At 33.6% G+C, this 12,647-nt stretch overlaps 1 protein-coding gene across 3 annotated transcripts in view; it reads left to right on the top strand.

Annotated features, from left to right (window-relative positions):
• Positions 1–12,647, top strand: part of LOC122534497 — a 116,039-nt gene that overhangs the window by 58,387 nt on the left and 45,005 nt on the right. Inside the window, exon 3 of one of the 3 annotated variants that reach the window (XM_043665186.1) lies at positions 9,542–9,686. The exons of the other annotated variants lie outside the window; for them this stretch is intronic. Within the exon in view, the coding sequence (XP_043521121.1) occupies positions 9,542–9,577 (36 nt within the window). The 3' untranslated portion in view covers positions 9,578–9,686. Of the gene's footprint in view, positions 1–9,541; positions 9,687–12,647 lie in introns of those variants that run through there. 3 annotated transcript variants of the gene reach the window in all.

Raw genomic sequence — 12,647 nt, 5'->3', positions numbered from 1 at the left:
CATTAATCTTTTCAAGGTCATCTTAAAGTCAAACGAATGATATCATGACATTTAGTTATTAATACCTTATAACTTTATTCGACATGTGTCTTCATATCATTCATATTTTTCGAGATATTTGAGTATTCTTAATTAAAATAAACACACTGTATATCAATTATGCAGTAAATGCTACACTTTCTCAACAGTTATTCTTTGTGGCACATAAAATTGTTACTTAATATATACAACCACTAGAGAGCATTACATTCGATATCTGGCAAATAAAAGAGAGTACGATTTAGAGGAATGGTTAGATAATTCTCCTCTATGTACTACGTATATTAAAGTATGATCCAAGGAGATTAGCTGTTATCATTAACTGCCCTATCCTCATCATAACACACAGAATTAGATAGACATATTATTATATCTAATTTACATTTAAAGTTTATAGAATTTCATAAGTATTTATGTAATATTATTCTGAATAAACAATTCAGTGTTTTAGACATAAAATTTGTAACATTAGGAAACGTTTTATTCGTATTCACTCCGCAAGTTCGAGAAATTAAGATAATCTGTTATAGTGTTAATCAATTTTAAATGCTTTTTAAATGAGTATAACGTATCTTATTTTTCACCAATTTAATTAATTGTGATGAAAATCGCGGTGATCATACAGTATTTTAATTGAATCATCGTCACAAGTCGAAGAAAGATAAAAAAGATCGATAGAATGTCATAAATTTTGATCGAGTTAGAAAGCAATTAAGATTCAAGAGTTCATTTATATGTTCGATCATACGAAAGACAATCACGGTTAATTTTCCAATAATGTCGTGATATTTACCGCCCATTGGATGATGGTCATCGTTGAGGGAAGCGTACGTTTTAATCCTGTTACAAAGCACTTAACGCCTTTAATGGCCGTTTCTTACTTTCACCTTGCGTTTGAACGGGGCCGAAGTGGCGTCAAGCGGAAATTGCGGAAGTTTGCTACGAGAAACTATCGTAAAACTTGGACGCTACAAAATAATCGAGAGCCTGGCCGGCTGCTTAAATCGAAGCTCGTTTAATCGAGATCCAAATATTTTCATTTAACGCCTGCTAGAACGATTCTTTCGTTCAAGGAAAACTTTGAGGCAATTCGATCGTTGCGGTATTTTACGGTTTTTTTTATTTGTTCGATCGAATCGTTCATTTATACGATCTTTATGTTGCATCCATTGAAGAAAGTACAACGATACATGTAAAAACATTCAATTTCTATAAAATTTAGCTGCCGGAATTATTATTTTACACATTACTGTATTCACGAAACTGTATCTCGTCTGTATTGTCCGCGGTTTAATAGTCGTCCATTAAAGTCCGCTTAAATCTAATCTTTCACTGACTGCGCTGCTTCTTCGCTTTTCGTTTCGCTGTGAAAGAATTATAATCAGAACATAAACCGACGATCTAACGATCCAACGAAAGACCCAATGTTGTCTTCCCTCGACTGTCACGTTCTCGTCAATCATTCTTTGCCCAACATTTGCAAATTTATTGATAATTTCTCGATTCAGCTGATATCTGTTATTCATGCGTATTTTTTCCGATCGATCGTGACACGTCGAATAAACTCTACGATATTGAATTCTTTGATTATAATGAATAAAAAATTTTCTTGACTGCTGTGTCTGACAAGTGAACAGGCTATTCTACTTGTTGACGCACGCGTTCACTTCGTATTCTACATACATATATGTATGTAGTACCATTAATCGTATGAGCTGTAGAATTCTACTCGACAAATAGACAGGTACTCAACACGTCATTTTTTCGTTAAATCAAATTTCCACCGAGCAAGATAGATGGGATTTTAATTAAATGTCGCAAAAATATTTTCTTATAAAAAATTATTATCCCGCTTTATGATTGAATATTTCATTCATTAAAGTAATATTAAAAATTTCAAGATTGATAGAAGAAGCCGGGTAGAATATTTGCTGTGTCATTTGATAAAAATACTTCGTTTTCATTTTGTTGTGGATACGATATCGTTATGAAAATTATAACGAGAATACTGAAATGAATCAACAAACGATACACGCCAATCAATGCTTTGAATATAATGTGTGCAACAATTGCTTGCACTGCTACGCTTTAAGCGCTTTTGAAAGGTATTTACGTTTTTCACTATTCTATGTTAAACTAATTTATCTGCAATAATAATTCACAAAGGAAGTTATATTCGATTGAATATTAAAAATCATTGATCTGTTACCAATCTTAGATTTTGTCTCAGATTTTGAAAATTTCTGATTTTTTATATCGTTTTTAAATTTTTCTCCTCATCATCTGCATGTCGTGAATGATTATTATTACGACAAACCTTGTCTCTACATAATATTGTTAACATGATACTTATATAATATTATTTTAATATAATACTGCAAATAATTTTTGCATAAATTACATAATGCGTAAAATTACAAATAATGTCATGAACGTTTGTCATTGTATCTGTATGCAGCAATCTATCGTGACATGAGAATATAGGCAGCTTCTGATGGGTCAACGCAACGAACCGATAACGTGAAAGCTGACCTTTTCAGAAAACTTAGGTCAGCACTCGGTCACAAGTACGTGCCAAGATGCTCACCTAACGACGATGCTCTCGATAACTTCGTAAATTATGCATGACACGTTTGGTGTGGTCGAACCTCTTTCGATATAGCTGCTGCTCAGGGAAAAAGGTCGAAGGTAAAGAGATCAGAACAAAGAACAAGTAAACGTCAATGCAAAAGGGCGGAAGAAGCTTAACGTTGCAAGCTTTTGTCGAAGCTTGTGCAAGATCTTTCAGAAGAGAAATGCTTTTTAAAATTTAGGAGGATAGTTCGGTGCGGATTTTGAGCGGTAGGAGTGCCTAACTGTAATCTGCTCTTCAATCACGTGATTTAAAAACACACGAGCTATGTACATTGCGGAAATCTTGATTACACTGCGAAAAACGTTTCTTTCAATCTCACCATCATTAGTAGCTTATATTAGCGATGTATGAGGCCTGAGTCTTGCAAGTTCCAAAACTGAAGCTTAAAGATTAAGTTTTTAAACTAATATTGAAGCTTTATTGACACTGAAGTTTTAAGACTTTCACCATGAGGTTTATACCGTATAAAATACGTCACTGTTATCGATATAGATATTTAATATTTGACAGTCTACGATACTGTTTATAATCATCATTGTATACAATTTAAACAGCTCGAGCCTTCGAATTTAAGGGTTCAAGTGTCGAGGACTTCAGGTTTTGCAGCTCGACCTTTGAGATTGGAGCCGTAAAAACTAGAATCGCGGTTCGAATTTTCCAAGCTGCAAATTTAAAAATTTAACAACATTTAGCTTGTATATATTTCAACCTCAATAATTATTGATTACTTTTTGGATATTCACGCAAGAAGAATCAATTCGACAATTGCTGAATTGGCGTCTGTGAAACGTTGGACAATGTTCACGATAACATGCCATTAATAAACAAACAAGGAGTTATCTCGATCAATAACGATTCTAAAACTGTTTTTTGTGTATATGTAAGTTATAGCCCAAACGAATTGTTTTGGCAATGAGAATCTGACAAGCTTACCAACCACCAAGGGCTCTTGCGTTTTTCCAGTCGTACGAATTTTCTGACTCTGGTTTTATGTATCTTCGCTTAAAAACATATGAGTAATAAAAAATAGTCCTTTTTTTTTAACAAAACTTGTTTTCTTTCCTGAATACGATATTCCGAATGAGGGCGCGTAATTTCAAATGAACGAAATTTGCAAAATATTTTAATAGACAAGACAGGGAAATATCGGAAAGTTTTGAAGCGATGCAGAGTACGCAAACGACGTAAAGCGAAGTGATTTGTTTAACTTCGTCGGGATACTAGTACATATTGTCAAGATACGCGTAAACATAGATCTATTTGCATTCAAACAGTATATTTCCCGGGGGTTGAAATAAATGTGCAAATGAAGTTTGCTTCTGGGGCTGCAGACGCACGTACGCGTAAAGTGAAATCTGGTTGGCTATTCCTTTAAAACGTCAGATATGGCGAATCCTAATCAAGCTCATTGTGTCAAAGCTTGCCGTAATGAAACATACGTGCCGTGATGAATACGAACCGTGTTCTCGAAACTCAATGAAACTTACTCCAAAGTCGTCTCGAGCAGAACGTCATCATAATAATTCGGCCTTTCTGAACCGTCGAAGCAACAGCAAGTTTCTCGAAATCAAACAAAACGATGATGTACAAATCGATCGTCGTACCAAGTTAACGGACAATCGCAGTCTATGTTTTGCTAGAGCAACTCGTTTGTGGTTCGTAGAATATAGAAATATCGCTGTATGTACCTAGTGCCAGTTCAGTTGTACGTTTGACGCGTTACATAGAGATTTATCAGCAGACAATTCTACATTACGACGTTCTTCGAGCAGCCAAGTTGTCGAACTCGTCACGCGTTTCATTTCTCGAAATAGATAAAAATGTATAGATGAAAATGAATTTAATTTTTCGTTGTCATCCTGTTTGAAATACACCTATTTGAAAGAAAGATGAATTTCTATAGTAGATAAAATATTAGCGACATCGCAAACAAATGTTAGATGATGTTGAAGAGCTGTAAAATATGTGGACGTTAGACAGTGATGTCTTGGAGGCAAAAGCGCGAAGAAAGTTCGCGAAGAAAATGTTGAAATAAATCGTGTCTTTAGCCGTGACGAAGTTCACTATAAATGCCCATCGTGTCTCCCTCTCCTCTTAAGTGCCCTTCAACGTTTAATTCCAGTAGATTTAACAGAATCCAGCCTATATCTGACAGATATATATTTTCTCGGGAAACTAGCGAGCCTCTCTTTTCCCTTTCCTTCCTGTTCCGTGAGTTCCATTCACGATCCTACAAAGATTTCCCCTTTCTTCGGCGTGCTGGGAAAATAAATGCGTGATTCTTCTTTTCGTTTTCTTTCCCCGGGCGTCTTTCTCTGGCTTATGCCCAACGGCTCGGTCCCTTCCAACCTCTTCCGTAGGAACGCTTGCTCGTACATCAGTTGACTATTCGCTTGTCTGGCTCAGATACGGTTGACGCCACGACGACCCGCGGAAAATTCTCTTAAACTTTAAGATTCCATTAAGCCGCGTACATAGAAGCTGTCGCCACCAGAACACCGGAGCATTATCGAATTTATGAAACCAATAAGCGGCTAGCTGACGTTCTCGTGATTCGTCCTGTCACCAAAATAATTTGCCTTGATAAAGAATTTGAAACTACCGTTCCTCTCGTAGGTGTTGGATAATATCATCCTTTTCCTTCGTCCCGTTTCCCACTGTACAATTGAGATAAATTGATGCAAAAGAATAAATTGAATACATCTATTTTATCTGTTTTTCTATTTGTGAACGTTGTGAAGACAATATCTCTTTAATTTTCCTTGACTGTTTTAATCTTTGTTTTGTAAGTCGTCGAGTTTTCTCGAGTTTCAGTGATTTCAAGTCGAGCGAACGGAAGAGGTGGTAAGTAGCGACGGTGACTCATAATTAGATTTTAATCAAAACGAATTACCGGACACGGGAACTGAGACTTACGGTATTGCCGATGCACTAATTCACGACGCATTAGCTCCACCGCATTCTCCGTTAGCTGTAATGGCTTCTGCCAGTTACTTCCTGAAGAGAGAGTCCCTTGGCTGCATCCGACCGCCCTCGACCCTTCGTTTCCTCCGCACTTTCCTCCATCCTTCCCAAAAGGACAACTTCCAGCATGTTGCTTCTCTCTCGCGTCGATTATCGGTCATTTTCTCAGTATGCCTATCCGAGATTCGTTAAATCGTGCGCTTCGGTGTGTGAAACTCGAAACGCAAAGACAAACGAAAGTCGCTGGTACTTAAACCAAATCGTTTCGCTAAATTTCGTTACAAGAATTCTTAATTCCACACGTTCCGACGTTTATACATTCTCCACCCATTTTCCAGCGTTTTCTGTATTTACACAACTGTGCCTTCTTTTTCTCTTCCTATATTATATTATCCTACATTATACTTACACATATGTATTTTTCAAATAGTTGTAGCTGAATTTAATTAAATATCTAAAGGCTAAGAGAAATGTGCTAAACGATCACATAGTTGAAATTGTTGTTGCAAGGTTAGAGGTTATTGTTAAAAACACGATTGAGTCACTGGACCATGCCAACAACAATTGTCTCCAATAGCATTTCTCCTGATGTCTTTTTACTTATATATATATATATATATATATATATATATATATATATATATATATATATATATAGAGAGAGAGAGAGAGAGAGAGAGAGAGCCTTTAGATATTTAATTGAATTCAGCTACAATTATTTGAGAAATACATATGTGTATTAGTATATATATAATTCCATACAAACTATATTATATTAATTCGTGTTAATTGACGTTGTACTATATTTTAGCATTGCAATTTAGTGTTGCTGTTTATATCCTAGTCGTAGCATAATTTTATATATGGGACAGCATTTCGAATCTGTACGCAAGCCTCGAATGCTAATAGAGGCGGTTTCGGAGTTTAGACCACTTACAGCCCTTCGACCGTCTTGATCCTTTCCAGGGTTCTCGTGGTTTACCACTTATACTCTCCATCTGCCTTATCGCTAATTTCGTCTCCTCCTTAAGCAACTTCCTCACTCTTTGATTATTAGCTTCTCCATTAAGCGGCCAGGTCGCTACTATTCAAACGAAAAAGATAAACGATGAAAACTACCACCAATCTTTTCTGGAAAAACAATGTTGTATCGTGCAAATAGAATCGAATGTGAATAAAGAAAACTTTTATTAAGAAAACATAGTTTTAAATTGAGTTATTTATTCACGCACTATCGCCTCGCGACGAATGTGGGAGGCGATAGTTCAGAGGAATGTTGTATATTCTGTTTTTATCGTGTAAGCGGGAAAAGTGTATATAAGTAAATTTTTACGAAACTACATACTGATTAGATTGATAGCTAAGATTACCACTATTGACGAATAACCATTAGTATCTTTTCAACCTTAATAATTGATAAATTAATAATTGATATCTTAATAATTGATAAATTAAGAGTTAATGCATGGGACATCGTAATATTTACAAATTAATCCCATGAAATTTGAGGAAAACTTTATTACAGAAAATAATTCTATGAAAACAGACACAATTTCAGACCAGAATGATTGGAAAAAACTAAAAAGTCAGAAAAGAAAACTAATAAATCAACAAATACAAACGATAAATTAGAGAAAAAAGACTCAACAGTAAATCAACATCAAAGTATGAATTATTAAATCATCAGCATTAAAGGCGATCAAACTATCACTCAGTGTTCGATTCAATGCAAAAAAGTGAAATATTCGAATAAGATCTAAAAAATTTTATGTCATAATAAATGTAGTTGTAATATTATCTACAATTTTTATAAAATGTATCAATTTATTATTAAAATTGAAACATAAATTAAATTAAAAATTAAAATTAATGCATTTTTTCAGACATCTATCTCTAGAAGTAATATTTATTTCTTTAATTATAAATTAGTGAAAAATTGTAATATAATAACATTTTGTTATTATTTAATTTCGAAATGAGTTTTACAAAAAGTACATGATTTTTTTGTATACTATTTGTGATTTTGAATTTTACATTAAAATCAAATTTTTTTTTTCTAACTTTCCCCAAGATGAAAAAAACAGCCGAAATCGTTACATCTAAATATGAAATTTTGATAGAGAAGCTTTCTGGAAAAAGTTTTAAAAACCAAACAAAGAAATATACTACATTAAAGAACATTATACCAGAGATTCTTTGGGAAAAAATAGATAAAGACTTAATTAATTTTTTCTATCTTCTAATTCCAATTCCGCGGTTGCGGTATATGATAATTAATTAAAATAAACAAGCCTGATTATTATGGAATTCAGCAGTATGTAGTAATGGATGATTCAAATGAAGAATTATCTCTTAACATTTATGAAGAATCTTCAGAAATAAGTTTATCAGACTCAGAATCAAAGTGAAACTAGAATTATTATTTTTATAAAAAAACATTTATTTTTATAAACAATTATTTTCTAATATAAAATAATATTTTCAAAACAAAAAATCCATTAATGTAAACAAATAATAAATTTTTTATAATTTTTTAATACGAAAATTTTTATTTATAAAGAAATTACTATTTTTTTGCCATTTTCTTATATCTGTTGAACACTGTACATCACCGATATTTATTATTGTTCAAATTATGGATCCACTAATGGAAATGTTACATCAATTATTAGATTAGAATTCATATACTATTAAAATATTTAGAAATAATTAAATAAAAATACAAACAGCCAATCTGAAGGATTATAGGAAATTAATACCTGTTTTAAAAAAAAAGGATATTGGCTATTATGTTACTTTTTAAAAGAAAGGTGATGGAAGGTTTAAAATAGTTAAGAAAGGATTCCATTGTAAACTTGATAAGGAAAAAATAAAATTCGACTTGGAAAAGAAAGATCATTAAGCGATAAATATAATAAACCGAACAAAAAAATGAAACTTTCATTTCATTGCTGATGTTTAGTAGAATTAACTAAAATTAGCTAATAATAAATAATATATGATAATAAATTAATATGTAATACAATTGTGATAATCTATCAAGGATAAAATGTTCCATTGCACGAGACGTCAGGGATTAAGAACTACTGTAATAAAAAAAATCAGCTTATGTGAAATGTGACCAAATCGTTTGCAGTAGAATGTCCTTACCAAGCACTCGTAGATGACATGAAATATGTTCATCTATCAAGTAAATTACAAAAGATGCCTCTTTAGAAAGTAAATGTTTAACAAAAAATTATTTACTATTAAAAACTCGTTTCATGACAAATTTAAAAACAAATTCAATTGTTGTTTAGCTAATAAAAACGGTTACAACGACGATATCACAATCTGCGAAGATATGTACAAAGAATATGTAACACATAATGTTGACTGAACCAAATAAAGCCACAACTAACCATAGTAATCGTAATAAAATATCTGACATTAATAAAATAATACAAAATTTATAAATAATATAATTATATTAAACCTTTTAATGGAACTTTATCGTTTCATGAACTAAACATAACTCACATGAACAAAATAATATAATTATATAATTATATTAAACCTTTTAATGGAACTCTATCGGTTCATAAACAAAACATAACTCACATGGAATGAAATTGTAACCAATTACAACAAAAAATATCCAAGTTAAAAACGGACAAGGAACGAAATCAAATCTTCCTCGCAGAGACAGGTCAAACAGACAAATTGTACCTCAAACTTTCACATTGCATGTACTATAGTATTCTTCATCTGATTATAAGTGACAAAATCCACGGTGTAACTATCAACAATACTATAAAACACGTACTTTTATCTTTTCAAGCGAAATAAATACAAGCTTCTTTAATGAAAATAAACTTAGAACATCAATTAACTATAGTTATAGTATATGTTACTTATTGTTAGTTACTTAGATACACTAGACCAGAGGTGGCTAACTGATGTCCCGCGAGCCGCATGTGGCACATGCCCTTACTTTTCTGATCGCTAACGCTATCCGCTCCACTGCATAGATCTCTCCACTACATTGAGAATATTGCGGCCATATTAGGTAAATATGTATATATAAATTGTTTTTTTTTTTTTTTTTTTTGCTATAGCTGCTAAAATTAAAGGAAAATAAAGAAAACAGGTAGTTTATATGACCCGTTGTGGACACTAATATTCATGGTGGAGCAACCTGAGTGAGCAGACTGATTGTGAGTGAGCAACCTGAGTGAGCAGACTGAGTGAGCTATTTCTGCCCGCAGCAAGAAAGAAGTTCGCCGCCTCTACTCTAGACCGTAACTGTACTACATGGTACTTCTAAAGATTCCATAATTATAATTGAATTTAACGAATTCTTTGAAGTATTTGAAAATAACTTCTTAATAACAGGTGATTTTAATCCTAAATACCATTTCTGGGATTCAAAAATAATAAACAAGAAAAGAGAACAGGATATCACAAAATTATACAATATGCAGCCACTATCATAGCATGAAAGTTTATATAAAAATGTTTAAGAAATAAGCTCCATCCTTACATCAACAGAAAACTCCGCCCCAGGACCAGATAATATCCCCAACTCACTACTAAAAATACTCCCGAAAACTGGAATAAACTACCTATTAAAAATCTTCAACTGTATATGGATCCATAAAGTTTTAAAATTTTCCCCGAAAATTGGCAAAAAGCAATAGTAATTCCAATTCCTAAGCCAAAAAAATGCAAACTAAACCCTAACAGCTATCGTCCAATTGCATTAACCAGTACCATGTGCAAACTACTAGAAAAAAATCGTAAACCGTAGGCTTAGATGGTACCTTGAAGTAAAAAAACTTCTTTCCGACACTACCGTTCAATCATAGACGTCCTAACGAACTTGGAAACAAATATCTGCGCCTTCCTCAACGAAGAATACATAGCCGCTGTATGCCTCGATATTGAAAAAGCCTTCGACACAATCTCGAGAACCAAAATCATTAATTCCCTCATCGAGTTAAAAGTAAATGGCAATATGCTATCTTTCATAACCAACTTCCTATCCAATAGATCAATCTAAGTTAGAGCAAATGGATCACAACCAGTTATAATCAAAAACGGAGTCCCACAAAGATCAGTAATAAGCACCACACTATTTTTAATAGGAATCAACGACATCACCATCAATCTCAAGCCGCCAAGCTAAAAAACCCAGCTATTTGCGGATGACATAACCATCACATGTAGCCGGAAAAATGTAAGCTCCATTAACGAACATTTACAAACAGCCATCAATACCTTCAGGACTGGTCGGGCTTAAAACTTTCTCTCAAAAAAACCCAAGGCATCCTATTCACGAGGAAAACCAAACTTAATCCCCCACCTAAACTATATCTAAGTATATAATCTTGAAATAAAGTTCACAGACACCATCAAAATATTAGGCCTTATTTTCGACAAAAAAATTATCTTGGTCGCCATATCTAAAAACCTTAAAAAAGTCCTGTATAAAAAAACTTAACATTATAAAAACCCTTTCCAATAATAACTGGGGAGTGGATAAAGACACTCTTCTAGAAACATACAGAGTGTTAATTAGATCCAAACTAGATTACGGCTCTACCGTTTATAACTCAGACAAAAGCTCCACCAAAAAAATAATAGATCCAATCTCCCACATAGCTCTTAAACTAGCCACAGATGCATACCGAACATGCCCCATAAACAGCCTACTATTTGAAGCCAAAAAAATGGCACTTGAATCCAGAAGGAAGTTCCTAACTCTTAAATACGCACTAAAAGTCTCATCGACTCCAAATAATCCTTCCTACAACATCTTCTCCAATAGATACAAAGCTTTCTACATCAATAAACCCAAAATTCCCTCCCCTTTCCATATCAGACTTACCAAAATCCTTCAATCCACCACTTTCAAAATCCACCCCACCATTGAACGTAAACCACCACAAATCCCTCCGTGGACAATAAAAGCATTCCCAACAAACACCAGTCTTGCCGAACTCCCCAAAAAAATCTTCAGTCCAAATGACCACAGAACTCGATTCTTAGAACTAAATAACAACTACTCTCAACACAGCAAGATTTACACTCTGATGGTCAAACGGGCCACTGGATGGGTCAAAAACGGACACTAGAGCTGGATACGTTATTATCATAGAAAAAGCTAAAAAAAAAAAAAAAAAAACAGAATCTCTCTTCTTTATCATCCATCTTCACAGCCGAAACTTATGCCATCCTGGAAGCCATTAAATATGCACACTCAAATAACGAAACCCAGATCGTCATATATACCGACTCCATGAGCATTACAAAATCCCTAACGAAATCATATGATCAAGAAAACCAAATAATATCTACCATCCAAGAACTAAACCACAATCAAACACAAACGCCACACTCATCTGGATTCCAGCTCATCAAGAAATAGAAGGAAATGAAAAGCCACAATTCCCTCACATACTAACAATCGCAACCATCTTCCAATCCCCTGCGACGACCAAATAATCCATTGCAAAAAAGTAGCAAAAAATGAATGGAACAATACATGGAAAACAACTAAAAGCACCCAACTACACAAAAGTATCCAAGACTTTCACTAGCAAACACCAAACTTTAACAACAGGAAAGAAGGAATAATTATCACACGCCTAAGAACCGGTCATACCAAGCTGACACATGAACACAAAATCAAAAATACTACACCACCCACCTGTACTCATTGCAATAACCATCCATTAACAATAATCCACATAATGCACGAATGCCACACCACAGAAACCCAAAGACAAAAATATGGAATCAACGCAAACATAAACTGACTTCTCAAAATGACATACAAAGAGTATTAAAATATCTCAAAAACATAAACTACTACACACATATCTAATGTCACCGTCGTCGCTAATGACCTCGCTGTCGATGCGACATTAAAGAAAAATAGAAGAAGATAGAACACTTGTATATATGCAAATTAATATGCAATATTGTATATATGCAATATTTGTATTTGTCTAGAATGCCATTTATA

This window comes from Frieseomelitta varia, unplaced genomic scaffold (genome assembly GCF_011392965.1).
Source record: "Frieseomelitta varia isolate USP_RPSP 00005682 unplaced genomic scaffold, Fvar_1.2 scaffold_602, whole genome shotgun sequence".
NCBI lineage: Eukaryota > Metazoa > Arthropoda > Insecta > Hymenoptera > Apidae > Frieseomelitta > Frieseomelitta varia.
The sequence above is the reverse complement of the archived record's forward strand: the minus strand, read 5'-3'. Positions and strand labels throughout refer to the sequence as shown.